The 15,496-nt window shown below is 51.0% G+C and overlaps 2 protein-coding genes across 5 annotated transcripts; one reads left to right on the top strand and one right to left on the bottom strand.

Annotated features, from left to right (window-relative positions):
• Positions 1–1,788: 1,788 nt before the first annotated feature.
• Positions 1,789–4,970, bottom strand: LOC100898381 (cytochrome b5). Of its 3 annotated transcripts, none has more exons than XM_003748337.2 (4): positions 4,808–4,970; positions 4,293–4,421; positions 2,756–2,908; positions 1,789–2,221 (listed from the first exon to the last, which is right to left on the bottom strand). In XM_003748337.2, the coding sequence occupies exons 2-4, from the start codon at positions 4,395–4,397 to the stop codon at positions 2,084–2,086; spliced, it is 396 nt and encodes a 131-aa protein (XP_003748385.1). In that variant the 5' UTR covers positions 4,398–4,421; positions 4,808–4,970; the 3' UTR covers positions 1,789–2,083. The 3 variants fall into 3 exon arrangements, with proteins under 3 accessions (XP_003748385.1, XP_003748386.1, XP_003748384.1); XM_003748338.2 differs by having other exon boundaries at positions 4,691–4,831; XM_003748336.2 differs by lacking the exon at positions 4,808–4,970 and having other exon boundaries at positions 4,293–4,576.
• Positions 4,971–5,424: 454 nt separating this feature from the next.
• Mpp6 (M-phase phosphoprotein 6) lies at positions 5,425–6,298 on the top strand. Of its 2 annotated transcripts, none has more exons than XM_018641399.1 (2): positions 5,425–5,839; positions 5,981–6,298. In XM_018641399.1, exons 1-2 carry the CDS (start codon positions 5,582–5,584, stop codon positions 6,167–6,169), a joined length of 447 nt encoding a protein of 148 aa, XP_018496915.1. In that variant the 5' UTR covers positions 5,425–5,581; the 3' UTR covers positions 6,170–6,298. The 2 variants fall into 2 exon arrangements, with proteins under 2 accessions (XP_018496915.1, XP_003748383.1); XM_003748335.2 differs by having other exon boundaries at positions 5,966–6,298.
• The last annotated feature ends 9,198 nt before the right edge of the window (positions 6,299–15,496 follow it).

Below are 15,496 nucleotides of genomic sequence, written 5' to 3'. Positions count from 1 at the left end.
ACTCGGCTGTGGCTGTGGAATACGTCCCATTTCCATTGACATGCGCTTCTCCCAACACCCCCCCCCCTCGCACAATCCGTCTCCATCGTTCTGTTCCTTCTCTCGATCCCGACCGGATGAAGAAGAATCGGAGAGTCCTCCAATCGAACGGCTTGCGGTTGACTCTCATTTTAGTCTTCACGATTGCTCGGTAATGACAGGTGAACCTCCGAATCAGGCCAGCGGCGGCCCTATCGATTTGTGTTTCGAAAGGAAAGTCAACTCGTGATTATTCAAATATGTACTGATCAATCAAATGATTTGACCACCGGAGCCCGTGATCAAGACCGACCACTATCAAAACCGCCATGATCGGAGAGAGAGAGAGAGCGAATCGCAAACAAAGAGGGATCAGCATAAGCGCTGGTCGCACTCGTTTTTTTTTGTTTTCTCCGATGTCACCGTCCAGATGCCATGAGGGTATTTGTTTATAGTTCTGTTGCGTGGATCCGCGTGTGCAAATGACCCCGGATGATAGAGTCGATTCGAGACTCCCGCACGTGATGCCGCTCGACAATACTGAGCCTGGAACTCACCACCGACTCACAGCGAGCACCTCTGTCGCCGCCCCTGCCTGTCTGCCGACCGTCGGTCGGCCACAACAACTGTGGCATACGAAAAAAAAGAACGAAAAAAGAGCCTCGTTGGCCGCCCCGCAAATCTTGTTATCAATGGCCAGAGGGTGCGAGCGATGCCATGTTATGAGATTACACCGTGTGGACAACATCCATACTCACTCAGACATACCCCGGCCGTCTACTCACCGGCCACCGTCTTCTATATGCCAGTTCGCCTGGGTCGGGAAACCCCCGCGAGCCGATCCCCTCTCCCCGCCGGCACATCCATCCGAGCAAGTAGCCAATGCGCCGGGGCGGGAAATGGACATATTTTAAAGTTTGAAATAAATGAGGGCGCGCCTTGCTCCGAGGGCAATTTATGAAAAATTTCCCTTCGCTGCCTTCGCTGATGATAGTGATATGGCTTGCGGTGGTGTTGTCGTCGATGCGGCGAGCCCGGAGAGACAGCTCGGACACAATCCCCAGCCTCGGTCGGTCGCTTCGAAGCATGGAAAGCGAAAAGAGACACCGTGATCGAACAGAGAACAAGTTACAGAGTGACCGTCTCACTTCTACAACAACGGAAACTCTCGGGATACAATGGCGACAGTACCGTATTTGTAAAGAAAGACGCTTTGGATAGTATTAGGAGCGATGCTGAGGACGGTCGTTCCTAGCGTCGCGCCGGTGAATTCTGATTCAGCTCGATAGCTCGATTTGGGTGGAAAGCATCGCTTGGGAGGATGGAATGCTTCAACCTCAAACGCGGGGGTGACTAGGGGATCTAGGCTGCCGTTTTTTCTCTCGAAAAATTCCCCTCCGACCTCGATTCCGGACTTGGGGCTGGTACACAATTCTGATAGCTCCTGTCTTGAGAGAGGTCGAGAAAAGGTAGTCGGAGGAAAATTGTTCCCGTGCTACTGGATCCGGCTCATGGGCCACAATCGGAAGCGGGAGCCCTTAGACCGAATCAGCGGATTTGTTTTCGGAACGAGTTACTATAAGAAGAGAAGACGATGTCGGAACCGGGAATACGTCGGTTCTTTGCGGAATTATCGCCGTGGAAGGGGGAAAATTCGTGCGCGGCAGCGAGAATAGACTCATCTTCCCGAAATCGGACAGCGCGTCGAGCGCGGCATCGCGTCACGAGGAGCCTCCCGAGTTTCTTATGACAAGTTACGATTCACCAATATCTGTATAGAAAAATATTCATTTATTGTCGTCAACGAAGACGCAACTATGAGGCGACGGAACCTGAACTCGTATATATTGCATTGAAACAATGGAATGATTTTGACCACTTCATCAAAGATGTGGATTCCAATAGCTTTAAAATATTCCCTTGACCTGGAGAAGCATCCTAGACTGTCGACCGACCATTCGAAAGTCTGGATGAGAGCCGCACCAGTCGTGACTGTCAGGTCGACGGCAGGTGTCAAGGGTGACGCAAGACATTTATCCGCTCGAAATCTCCGGGCTTGGGATGTCTAGGACGAACTAGTCTGGTACTTGAGGAATAGATGGTAGAGGATCGTCGCACCAAGCGCGATGGCAGTCGGAACGACCCATGCCGACAGACTGCCCTCAGATTGAGATGGCTCGGGGAACTTGGATTTCTCGGCAACCTGTGGACGATAGAGGGCTCGTTATCGAACGCGGAAATCCCCTACAGCGAGCACAATTTTTTATTCATTCTTCCAGTGATAGAGATCATTTGGCCTCCATGTTATGAGTTTGCAGGTGAAATTAGTGAAGCTTCTGACCACTACCAACTCCCGTTCACAACCCAAATGGTGAACCATATCAATTCCCTATGACGAACACAGGCGGTACATCCGTGTTGGCAAAACCTTCTTAGTCACTGATCATTATCAGCGTCGAGCTATATGCTTTTGATTCGTGCTCCAGAGTGTTGACCAGAGAGTATCGACGAATAATGGTTGTCGACACCGAATGCTAAGAAACTAAGTTGCTTCCGATAGACTTGTTCATCGCGATTGATTGAGAAACACGGGATAAGTGCTCCCCTGGGTGCTTTAAGTTTCTTCACTACATTCCTTGCTCCGTGAAGCAACATCGTCAGTCTGGAGCGATCTTATGAATTTTCCTGCGACAAGGGATAAACAGGTGGTTGAGCATTAGTGCAGGAAGAAACCAACCTTCTTGATCTTCGCTTTATCCTCATCGCACAGCTCGCCGATTTTGTATTTGGCCATAAGCTCTCTTGCATCGGTGGAGTGTCCGACGTCTTCGAAAACTTCAGTGCTTTCCCGTCCGCCTTGTTCGAGGAGCACTTCTTCGCCACCCGGATGCTGAAAAAAAATCCCCGGTCATTTCCTTCTGTACTACCCAGATGGACAATATGAGCGGATGCGTCAGAAGGAGATTCCTATTTCTCCATAGAATACATATGGACGATCGAACTCGACGATCCCGACCCTTAGCGGACTGTGAGAGATCACCGGAATCGAATCGACTGGAATTCTCTGATTCAGTTCCGGCCTCACATCACAAGCAGGATTCTGTCTGGAGGTCAGGTCCGGGGGCACTCGACTGTGATCGAAACCCCCTCAAGAGCCGACAGGGATCCAATCAAGGACTCTCCGTATCGGAACCCGGCTTAGATTCGGCAGCGCTAGGGCTGATCTCGCGGACCTCTCGAGGATCGCGCAGTCATCGGGACCACGCATACGGGGTCAACTGACTGGACTCTGCCTGTGAGAATCCCATGGACCAATTTGAGCGATTGTGAAGAATTTGTGGATTGCTTTCCGCAGCCGATGGTCAGACGGAAAACGGAGACTATTTGTTTCTGAGTCGAGCTTCCGCCTGCGACTCCGAAAAAGCGCTGTCAAAGTCCCCACAGGCTCAAGGAAAATGCAAGTCATTCGCTTTCCACAGGCTACTTTCATCACGTCACGCTGATTGCTCGGCCTTAAGATCGATGGCCCCGGCTTGACAAGGACGCCACCCCCGGTCAATTTGCCGGCGCTCGTCAATCTCGAGAGAAGAGGTGAGGAGGAGTCCCGAATAAGTCCGGAAAATTCTCATACATATGGTGGTCTCGGGATAGAAGTTATCTCGAGCCTTGGTGAAAAATTAGCGATTCACGGAACACTTGTCCGAGAGTCCCGTAGCGACACCTTGGCCACGGGAGCCACCTGTTCGAAAAACGGGGCGAATTCTGTCTCGCTACGAATCCATTTGCTGGAAGTGCGGCAGGAATCGAGAAATCATCGAGGATTCCAATTTGTCCATCAGAGGAAGATATTCCAAGGACGAGCGACGGATCGTTGAAGTCTCTCATCTTCTCGAAGCTTGTCACGGGAAGCAATGACAGAAGAAGCTCCCGCAATCCTAGCGCATTCATGATTTTCAGTTCAAGGGTCTTATGCTGATTCTTATCCGGCTTCAGATTTTCCTCGAATTGTTCCGCGGCCTCAAGGATACGGAATGACTTCCCGCAAGTTCTTCTGCCACTTTAGCGTCGCAGCTATGCATGGGATTTTTCTCGCTTCCTTGGGAATCGAGCTGGATAGAACCGAGGTTGATAAGCGAGACAAGTATTCCGAGTAGCTGCCCGTTGAGACGATCGTTATCGGAACTTCGGAGAAATCAGAACATCTGATCAGAGAATATTGCGAGAGGGGTTCCTCTAGCGTTCCAAATACCCGGCGCACGTTTTCACTCACTCACCTCCTCCATGAACTTCGTAACATCGTAGATTCCTTCATGAATCACGAGCCAACACGAACTCTTCTCGTTGTGCTTGGCGACATCTTCAAGTGAGTACGTAGACATTTTTTCGCCGTGGATTCGGTGCGGCTGCGAGAGGAGACAAATAATAACCACTGTTAGGTGCTTCTGGTGTCGCTGTCGCTGATTCTCGAACCGATGGACAAGTCAATGAGGAGAGGATAGTAGTGCTGGATCTGCGATACGTAAGCGAGTGAGCGAGCGTCAACGTCTGAGTGTGAGACCACTATGGCGACCTCTCCACCGCTGCTGGCAACAGACCCCGCCACAGCTGCGGCCAGTGAGCGTTCCGAAAAAATTCACGCACACCCGCTCGCCCACCCGCCAGGACAACTTACGGCTTACAACTGGCTGGAGACAAGTGGATTATCCGACAAGGGTCGAGGACGGTGCGGCGGAAGTTTAAACCATCGGCTTCGAGAAGCCCCAAGCCGCAGTCGAATGCCAATACTAACTTGATTCAGCTCACTTCTCCTTATCTCTTCAATGAAACGTCAGCAGGCGGTCCCCTTCACAGATTTTGCGCTACCTCCGTCGGATAAGCGTAATACACGGACGCAAGCGAACCATGCTGTAAATATGACCATTAGGCCACAAATTAGGATTCAAGATGGCAGCAGTCGGAGATACTCTCACCCTGGGAGAGAGTGAGAGCAGACGCTTTGCACACGCGCGCAATTTGAGGTTTCAAAGAGAAGATGCCAGTTTTCGAAGACGAATGGTGTCGCGATCGGTGAAACTCCGGAGCATTACCAGCCCTCGCCAATCCCCCGGTTCTTGAACTCGATTTCGACGTGCTGAACGACTTGCTTGGACATCCATGCTTCAGTTCTTATCCCAACGCAGAGCGGTTTAGAGCTTCAGGCGCATATCGTGCCTCCTGAGTCAACAGATGTTCCGCTATGCTACGCGAATCGGGCTGACACGAATTCGATGGGAAGTATGATCGAAGTCTACCCATTCGGTTGTGAATCTTCTGTAGTTTCAGCGCCGTGTGAAGAAGAATTGCCATCAAGTGTGCATCCCAGCTGGAATCCGCCATCTTGAATTCTGCCTTATGGCCGACATCACAACAGTGGCCGTGTCGCCGTCAGCAACAGAGGCGGAACACATTGAAACGCACGCACGCCCGAAGCGGTGTTAATTCCGCACTTTCGTCCCGCGGCCCCCGTGTCGGGGAGCAATACCAGCCTCGAGTCCCTCCTAGTGCCCACTTGATAGCAGTGAAAATGTCTCGGAGCAGTAACAAGAACGCTCAGCTGTCGAAGAACGTGCTGGAAATGAAATTCATGAAACGCACCAAAGAGAAATATGAAAAAGATCTCTTTGAAGCTGAACAGAAAGCTCTCTTCAGTACGAGCGTGACGCAAGAAATGGAGAATAAGCGAGCGAAGAAGAAACGTTTCATCCAAGAGAACAGCTTTGTGCCATGCGCGGACCTCGTTTCCGGCAGAATGTCGTTCAAAGGAAGGAATCCTTGGATCGAGGCAAGTATTCCTCTCGACTCCTGGGAAAGGTTTTTTGGCGTTTTCGCGGCGTTTCAGCGGTCCTCGATATCACCGATGGGACTTCAGTAGTGTCGTTCGAGTAATAACCGAATTTCATATTCACAGAAGCTTTCATCCCAGGACGAAAGAGAACAACCGAGCGGCGAGGATAGGGGCTCGATGGGCGGCATCCAGGACGAGGAATTTGCTGAGAGATATTCAAGCACTGTCGATACCATGAGTAAGAAGTTCCTCCGGAAACGGGACCGGCCGAACGACGAGGCGTCTCCGAAGAATAAAAAATTCAAGAAACCTCGTTTGAACGACTGAAATCCCAGATGTCCGCACTGTTGGTGACTTCCTGGACCCGATCAATGCCGCGAAAACTCACGCTGTAGTTATCATCATCACCATTGTACATAATTACGCCGGTCAATAAACGTTGTTGATAATTATCTATGTCTACGAATGGGATTTCCGCACCTCTCCGTGTTTCTCTATGTTCCAAGAGAATCGCCTCAGATTCTCTCCGGAGCGTCCCTCCCGCAGACTCGCTTGTATGTAAGTACGGTTTACCTCACGATTATGGAAATTAGGTTTTGATTGATATTGTTCGCTGTCGCTATATGAGCTTCGTTCTGGGCTTTCCAGTTGCCCCGTCGCGATAGCCAGTGAAGGAATCGTTTGAAACAGCACTTCATATACTGACAGTTGAAACGACAATCGTGCTCTCGATCGATTAGTTCAATTCTTCATATGCAGCTCCGAAAGCGTGCCCCGATCGAGAGCTGGTCGATTTTACGCTCGTTCTCTCAGTTTTCTCGTCACCGAGAACCAACCATGAGTGTTCTGGAATCACAAATAGGAGCGAAGGGGAATGTCGACAGGAGATTGGCGTCCCGCAGGTAGAGATAAGAAATACTGAGAATTTGGAAAATTCACTCAAGCATTTGGCCTCTCGGGAGGCTCGTCAAAAACCCGACGCTCACCCGAGTAAGGCGCAAGCGCTGCGAATTCTTCCTGGAACGTTGGGGATGCTCTAGGATGAGATGGACTCCGCAAATGGCGATCGGCTCTCCAGACGGACCTTCACTTCAAAGAAGACCTCCTGGATGTAAGCGTCGTAGCACTCTGCAACGACTCGAGCCACTGCCTAACAGAGGAGTCGAGCTCCGTTCGCAGAAACACGCCTTCCCTACGGAATTTTAGCAACTACTTCCTGACACGGACGCATCCGGAAGGAATCGCGGCATGATACGATCGGGGAAGGTACGGAGAATTTGCGTGACGACTACAAGGGTTGGATATATTTTCAACCAAACCCCGAAACAGATCTTGAAAGGAGCATTTTGACAATCGAAGAAAGGGTAGCAAGGTTGCCAGTTTTCTCAATGTCGGATGTCACTACTCTACGGCTGGGGTTCCCAACCCTCTCTGTCCGGGGTTCCGCCAAACTCGTCGGAGACCCCCCTACGGGCTCCGCGGGAGCTCTCGCGGAACCCCTGAGTCATTTTCCACCCTTCCCTGCGCTTCCTGCGTTCGGATCGCCCTGTTCGACCGCGGCCCTTGCTTATCCGCTCGAGCAGCTCCTGTCCAGAATCGAAGAACTAGCGGTCGAAATTAAACACAAAACTCGGACTAAATATTCCTCAGTGGGGCCGGAGAATTATTCCACGGAAGCCTAGGAATCCTCTCGCGGGAGCGGGATCCCAAGGATTGACCGCAAAAACCCGCTGCGGAACCCCGAAAATCTTCCCCCGGAACCCTGGGGGCCCGCGGAGCCCGGGTTTGGAACCTCTGCCCTACTGAGTCCTCTACCCTACCGAATACTCGGAGGCTCAACGCGGAACACGATCTAGCCCCCAGCTATTGTTCACTGTACGGGATCTCAGATTCGAAGTGGCTTGAAGATTCGCTTACCCTCGAAGTCGGACGCTTTTGTTCTAGTAGTAGTGGAGGCCGCGAGTCGAGGGGCTCCTGAAGAATCAGTCTCTCGAAGGCGTCCCGCGATACACTCTTCGGATTGCTCTGAGCTGAAAGCGACATTGAAGAGGCACCCTTCCGGTCCGAGGACACGCATTCTCAGCATCTCTCCTCTCGAGAGTCGTCCGAAAGAGCAGAATATCGATGCATCAGGGACTAGCGAGGATCATCGATGGAAAAGAATGAGCTTCAGAGAGATATATTAGCCTGGTCGTCGAGAGTCGATTCCGCACAAAACGCGTCACCGTTGATGATGCATTGCACTCGAACTGCCTCTCTGGGTGGGAGAGCGATTCTGCATTGAGGCTGTCCAGAAGGGGCAAACGATCCCCATGAAGCATCAAGAGTCTGACAAAGCATCAAGCATCTAAAAAAGTTCCTGTCTTGCGGACAATATTGCGGGAGAAGAGGGAACTGGTAGGTGGTGCCGATTCGTCACATCGTCGAGAAGTTCCCTCCTTGGCGTCCTCCTACGTCCTGATTTGGAGCAGTGGTTTTCGACAAATACACTCAAGAAAATCGATTTGAGGGCCTCACAGTTACCATCACCCAAGGGGGAGAAATTCCTGGAGAATCGATACCAGGTGCGCTTCGTCTCCACAGCCCCCAGCATGCCCATTGACGCGAAATCGAAGAACATCTCACAGAAGGACATCGCCACGACGAGGAACTCTTCATGACTAAGGATCCGACTTCCTTGAGTTAGTCCAAAGCAGGTTCTGGGCATGAAAGAAAGCTGCTTGAAGATGGACACCAGCGCACAGTGTGGCCAAACCCGATTTTAGGCGGCAGAAATTAAAAAAGAAAAATTTTGAAAATTTTTGTCGTGGCGTCTTGGAGGAAGTATGGAGACCTCGGAAACACACACCAATCAGAAACCAAGCACTTGTATCTCTGTGGAGAGACTCTGGAAAGAGGAAGTTTTTTTTGCTCCGGACTGTCACTTTTTTCTTCCGATTCGTGCTGACGCTCGAGTTTCCGTGGAATCGATTCAGGATGGAGCAAACACCGAATCGTGAGTAAGATTGAGTCTGAAACTCCAAGTTTAGCGGTTCATTCGACGAGAATATGCAAATTAGAAGTTTTTCTGAGTGCATCTTTTTTTGCGAAAAAAAACTGATTTTCATGAAATTTCACCGCCAGAAAAGTACACGGTCCAGGGCGGACCCGGGCGGCTCATGGGGTGGAAAATCCTCTTCCACCCTCCCTCCTTCCATTTCCGAAAAAAAAAACAGCAAGTTTTGGCGAACGTGAATGCGTGCTGTTTTCAGATATTCGAATTTGGGTGCCTCGGAGGACATTTGCGGAGACAATTTTCAACTCCCGGAAGAACGAGTGCATTGATGGGTTGGAGAGACTCATTTTGAGTCATGCTCATGTTGAAATTGAGCAGCTAAGCAACCGATACTCAGATCAGAAATCAGATCAGCAGGCATGTGTCCCGAGTGAGGGAAAAAGTCGGGAGACATATGTAACTCGAAAGCGGAACGGTTCTTCGGAAAAGAAGCTGAATGGCTCGAAGTCAAAAACTTCGATTCCATCGTGCACCACACTGAGCTACCCGCACAAGAAGACGTGCCCGAGTAGCCCGGACCATCAAGAGCGTCTCAAGGGACACCTCGAGCGGGACGCCCAGGAAAAAAAAATTCGGACTTGGCGGAGAGGACAAAACGGGACAAAGTCAAGGATCTTCTGCCTGCCGGACCTGCGAAGTTATTGTACGCGGCTCCCCGAGAAGATAAAACATCTTCGATCTCTACTCGATGTTGATGATATCGTCTGATTCACTCGTGAATTCGTCTCGTGGCGCTGTGAAAACAAAAGGGAGCTCCGTAGACCAGGAAGTTGCCGACTTGTTGTTGAGTGGAAGTTCTCGCGATATTCGATGTCACCCGGAAGAATCAGAGCAGCATTCGGACTGTGAGTACTCCGATGCAGACTCAGAAGACTCGAGGCCAGACGCGATTGATTCGGGCTCTTCTCTAACCCGTTTCGAAGCAGGACGATGAAGAAAGGTTCAATAGAGCTCCATTGAACGGAGAGATTGAAGGAGAATCTCCCGTCTCGATGCGACACGGCGTGCTCCCCAAGCACGAGGTATGGGAGCCATGTTCTACCCTCAGTCGCGAGCAGATAGAAAGCTCACGTGGTTATTCGTGAGAAGCCTGAGAGCCAGATATTTCCTTCGATGACTGATACGAGTTCGTACCACGAGAATAATCTAAAAAACTCACTGAAATAATTTCTGCCGCCTAAAATAGGGTTCGGCCACACTGTGCAGCGTCGAAGTCGGGGGTCTGTACCTAAGTAGCACTTTGTGAGTGAAGCACGGAAATATAGATGCCGCGAGTCGAGAGGCTTCGGAAGATTCGGTTGATCGGTGGCGTCCTGCAGTGCACACGTCGAATTGCTTTAAGCCGGCCACGGCAGCATGGAAGAGAATCACTGATGTCAGAAAAAGAGCTCCCGCTCGCATTTTCGGGGTCTCTACCCCGAATGCCCGGTGTGACCTGGGAGTGACTCGTACCAATGCGAAAAGGGCTCCCAAGGACCATCCTTGACTTACGATGAGCTCCGGAGAAAGAATGATCATTAGACCGATCAGTTCGGTAATCTAAGGTCGTTTCCGTGTAAATCGTGTCGTTTTCGGGTAAAAATTGCACAGAAGCCCCCTCTCTGAGCGGAGGAGCCTTCCTCTCTCCGGGCAGTCCAAAACGGAAGCACGATGTCGACAATGGAGACCCGAGCGTCCGAGAAATAGTACATGGAATCCCACCCCTTCCCGGAGAGTCGGGTTCATTTGGTTCTCTATCTATCTAGAGAATCCCTCTGGAGAGTTGCCGGGATCTGAAGAGCTCCTCTTCCCAAAATCACTTCTTAGAGAGGTTCTTAGGTATGGTCAAAAGCCATTGAGTTATGTTTCTTCAATGGACACACGCGTGATATACGTTCGACTGTAGGATTCTTAATCAGAAGGAATCAACCGGGCCCCCAGTTTTGAGAATGGAGTAGATCTCTCCAGTGCCCGTTTGGAGAATCGGTTCGGCTCGTGTTCTCCCTGTCCAGTAGCGGGGACTTTCATTCATCCGCCACTGTGGCGCTGTAAGATTGTTTCTCATCTGTGGATCTTTCGCTCTCGAGACGAATAATTATGCGGCAGTTCCTACGAAGTTTGATGCCCAGCGTATTCGGGGCTCGTCCTCGATTTTGCGGGGTTTTGCTTAAGCTGCTATCTGACCGGGAGAGGTCGCGATTGCGAATGATCTCGGGACAGAAGGTCAGGGCGATGGACCGATCTGTGCCGACTCGATGCCTGACGAGCGATTATATTTATCTGAAAGAGTTTGCAGGAGACATAAAGCATGACTAGTTTATTTACTTCCCTCGATTTTGATATTTGTCCCCGAACCGAGATGTCTAGACTCTGTAAACCCAGGAGAACTAGAACAACTTGTCGAGCGTCCACCTCAACATGGCGAGCGATAGGTCAGGTCCCATTCGGTAACTTTCGGAGCCGGCTTTGTCAAGACATTGGAAAACATCACCAAAGGCCGATCTGACATATCTCTCGGTCACAATACCCGCGGTCACGTTTGAGGGCACCCCGTAGTACTCAAAGACGTTCATGCCCGCAAACATCACCCACATTTCAACGAAGCATTTGCTCGTAACGAGGAAATCGTCACGGTCCTCCATTCGATTTCTCTTGGTCAATCCATAGCAAATTCTGATCATGAAGCAGAGTGGCACGAAAGCCTTCACCATTATTTCGGTCGGAGGCTTGTATATCAGGAGAACGTTGGAGATCACGCAAGGAAATATAGATGCTGCGATACGGGACGCTCTGAAGGACTCGGTCACTCGAAGATGTCCTGGGGTACAAGCATCGAATTTCTTCCTGCCGAGGACGACATGGAAGAGGACTCCTGATACGAGAGCGAGCGACTTCAATCCGATGAGTCTCATATCGGATTCGTCCTCATCTGACCGTTTCACTCCGAGCGGGATGAGATCACATCCATCAATACGCCTGAGGCCACAGAGCGCCATGTTATAATGACCGACTGTCCTGAGCTTTCGGAAATGTAATCAGCTTCCTCATCCGCGAAGGCACTGATGAGACAATCGTTTATTCAGGTTTTGCCTCGACGAGATTCTGATCTCAATGCTGGGAGCCCCGGCATTCCGGGGAACCGACCCCCTGGGGAAGTCGGCTTCGCTCGATAATTCTGCCGACCATTCATCAATCAATGAATCACCCACGATGATCGAGTGATCCCGTGTGGCTGACACGGGGGCCCTGTGTAGTGTCAAATATGATACTGGATCATGCTGCCGATCGCTCCTTGCTTGAACGCACGACACGAGACAGCGAGAAAAGCAATCGTCTGACAGGATTCCTTGGCGACAGTTATCGCGATCACTCTCATTAGATGGAGTATAATATTTTTTATAGTTTGTCAGAAGCCATCGAGAAGTTCAGAATCCGATCGCTGACTGAGGCTAAGGTGCAGTGGAGGGGAAGTCTTTGTGACGAGTGTCACTCCGTGAGCACTCTCCATCTCAAGATATCATGCGGCCAACGCGCCGTCGACATTCGCTTCGACATGTAAGTTTCCGCGAAACACCTATGATCCGAGAACTCGATCATCGCTCCTGACGAGGAAGGGACGAAGGGACTTTGTGGACGACTCCGATACACTCGGGACTATATATTCTATCGCAGGAAATGCTCCGCCCTGAGGAGGTGAACCTCCTCGAGTCGGTGAGATAGGCGAGAAAAACTGGAAATAACGTTTAATGCCTCGAGTACCGGCCTCTGGTGTCCCTCATTCCTTGAGTTCCTCATAGTATTCGAGACCATGGATGATGACGCATAGGATCCCGATGGCATCTTCTCAATCTTAGCGACCAAGTCCCTCAGCGTATATATCGCTAGTCGTGATGATGATATTACGCTGATGTCGGCCATCGACCGAGCTTCATTGCCCTGGAAGAAGTCTCGAGTTATAGATCCTTGCGTGCGCTCATTGACGAGTAGAAGTCGAGAGCTTAGCGCAGCAGGAAATTCTTCTAGAATTGTCGTCCGCTTTCCGTGAGTTCCATATCATCAGCCGACGATCATTACTCGAGACGGTTCAGGCACTTTCGGATGGATTTCTGTTAGAATAGATTGAATTCCTGGAACAAAACACAGTGAATGTCGCATGAGGCTTGATCCACCCGGGTACTCCTCGGACCCGTTCTTGAGGGCGGCTCCTCGTCGGACGAGAGAGGTACCTCGAACTCCAGCTAGCGGGTTCGCCCGGAAAACATACGCCTCAATCATGTTCGACCGGATTGAAACCATATTCCGTCCATGGTCTTCCGTCGAGCTCCACTCACGAGCCGGAGAAACATCTATGCAAATCTCCAAAGTTTGAACTCCCGGATCCGAGGTCCACCTCCTCCTGCGCCACCAAATAAAGTCTATGTAGAGCTCTAGAGCAGGGGTGTCGGACTTAAATTTTTGGCGAGCCACAATCAAGCGCCACAGGTGCCCGCGGGCCACATTAGAATTTACTTTCGTATAAAAGGAGAATATATGCCTATGGTCCATGGAAGTATGCTTTTCGCCCTCCGGGGATCGAGGGAAAACTCTTCTGTTCGGTCCTACGGAGGGATTCATTCTTGCGATCTCATTCAATTTCCAAGCACCCATTTGAAATGGTCGGCTCCGAGTACGTTGGGAAATAGTGGCCGGCCACGGATTCGACACCCCTGCTCCAGAGCATCCACCTCAGCATGGCGATCGCGGCCTTGGGTGAGGTGTGAGGTGATTCTCGAGGCCAATGGTTTTCGTGAAGCATTGAACTGCCTCGCTGAGCAACGATCTCCGGTACTCTTGTTTCACAAAGCTGTCGCTAACTTCCGAATGGCAGTACTTACGTCCATTGGAAATTCCGATAGAAGGGGGAATTACCCACGGAAGTCACTGGCCGAATCGTGGGGACGTGCATCCGACCAGAGCCTCGATTGGCGCATCCTCCTGCTCGTGTGGCCCTCCGTACTGAGACCCGACTTCGGCGCCGATGGTTCTGGATATTGATTCTCATGCTGTGGGAAAAGGACTTCGGCATGCCGACAACCCAGTCAAAGTGCATCTGCAACCTTGTTCCAGGGTCGGCGCCTGCGGGCTAGGATTCATCTTGGATTCGCAGAGCCGTCGGAACGCTTTGCGATCGGCAAAGCGTTCCTCGTCCTGGAGGTACGTCGCCGCGCATTGGGTGAATTCAATTCATTGTCGGGATCTCATATCTTATCTTCGGATCGTATTCCGACTTTTCGGTTCGTCTGAGACAATCGTCAGTGACAATTGAGATCAATTTACTTCTTCCGAGTTCGCGGAATCTCGCAGTGAACTCGGTATCGTCCGTATACGGAGTGCACCACGGCATTCCCCGGGTTACGTTCACATCGAGTGCATGGTGCGAACGTTGAAAAAGTCCATGGACGCTGTCGCCCTGTCTCCGGATCGAGCACTTATACCAAGAATGGTGCACCGGAGAGCCAACCCCCCCCCTCATGTCTTCTTCGGACGGCCGATCGGTACGCTGACGTTTTCCGGCTACATCTGAAATCTCGAGAGCTTTTGGAACGGCAACGCGCGATAGATAGAGCGCTCGGTTCGCATGACGGAGCCAAAACACACCATTCTTCCGTCGGAGAGGAATTCGCGATCGAGATCTCCAATGGCACACGCGTCGTAGGCATAGTATCCGAACTCCTGGGAAATGCGATGGTGGCGGTGGTGGTATCCGGAAATCAGCTTGCGCGACATTTCAATCTAATCTGGTGCGAGTGCCAGGCGAGATCATCCATGTTGAACTCGGTGAATCAGGTGCTTCTCGCCGCGGACTCCTACTGAACCGGCTGGATCTGGTCTTTCGCTACGTTCGCCTACGGATCCAGAATAACACCGTCATCTGGTCGAACTCTACGTCCGCGTCGAGAGATCGATCGTCGAGCCCTGGCAAGACTCAAGCCAGCCTCCAGGGAGGGGGAAGGGATGCTGTACTCTGGAAAGTTCTGGACGTAGCCGAACGACATTGGTATCTCAATTGATCTATATGAGCCTTGCGCCCCAGTCACATGATTCATCCGCCATCTGACCGCCAGACCCTTGACGCGTGCCGTCTTCTCTGAGTCATTTCGAATCGTAACTTTATTCTCCCTCAAAGAGCAGGGCTGAATAGTCGAAATTTCCTCCATTGTTCTGAACGTTCGCGTATCCAGGGCCGCTACAGCAATTTATCGAGCACCCACCTCAACATGACGAGAGATAAATCGGGTCCAACACGAAAATCTTCAATACCGACTGATTCGAAGCATTGCAAAGAATCGTTGAGAGCCGACTTAAGATTCTCCTCGGACACAAACTCCGCGGTCATAGACGAGGGCACCCCGTGATATCCGAAGAGGTCCAGAGAAGCAAATATTTCCCACATTTCGACGAAGCAGTTGGTCATGACTAGAAAGTCGTCACGGTTGTCGAGCCAGTTTCTCTTGGTCAACCCGTAGCAGATTCTGATCGTGAAGCAGAGCGGTTTCACAGACTTCATCAAAAGAGTAGCCGGAGGCTTGTATCTCAGAAGAACGTTTGTAGCCACGCAAGGAAATATGGACGCTGCGATA

This window comes from Galendromus occidentalis, unplaced genomic scaffold (genome assembly GCF_000255335.2).
Source record: "Galendromus occidentalis unplaced genomic scaffold, Mocc_1.1 scf7180000077530, whole genome shotgun sequence".
NCBI classification, from domain to species: Eukaryota; Metazoa; Arthropoda; class Arachnida; order Mesostigmata; family Phytoseiidae; genus Galendromus; species Galendromus occidentalis.
The sequence above is the reverse complement of the archived record's forward strand: the minus strand, read 5'-3'. Positions and strand labels throughout refer to the sequence as shown.

Excerpts from the sequence above, each read along its gene's own strand:
- Mpp6 (XM_003748335.2), top strand. The coding sequence starts at position 5,582 with ATGTCTCGGAGCAGTAACAAGAACGCTCAGCTGTCGAAGAACGTGCTG. Across the intron at positions 5,840-5,965 it reads GAAGGAATCCTTGGATCGAG|AAGCTTTCATCCCAGGACGA; the intron begins GCAAGTATTCCT and ends TCATATTCACAG.
- LOC100898381 (XM_003748337.2), bottom strand. The coding sequence starts at position 4,397 with ATGTCTACGTACTCACTTGAAGATGTCGCCAAGCACAACGAGAAGAGT. Across the intron at positions 2,909-4,292 it reads TTACGAAGTTCATGGAGGAG|CATCCGGGTGGCGAAGAAGT; the intron begins GTGAGTGAGTGA and ends ATTTTTTTTCAG. Across the intron at positions 2,222-2,755 it reads ATAAAGCGAAGATCAAGAAG|GTTGCCGAGAAATCCAAGTT; the intron begins GTTGGTTTCTTC and ends TATCGTCCACAG.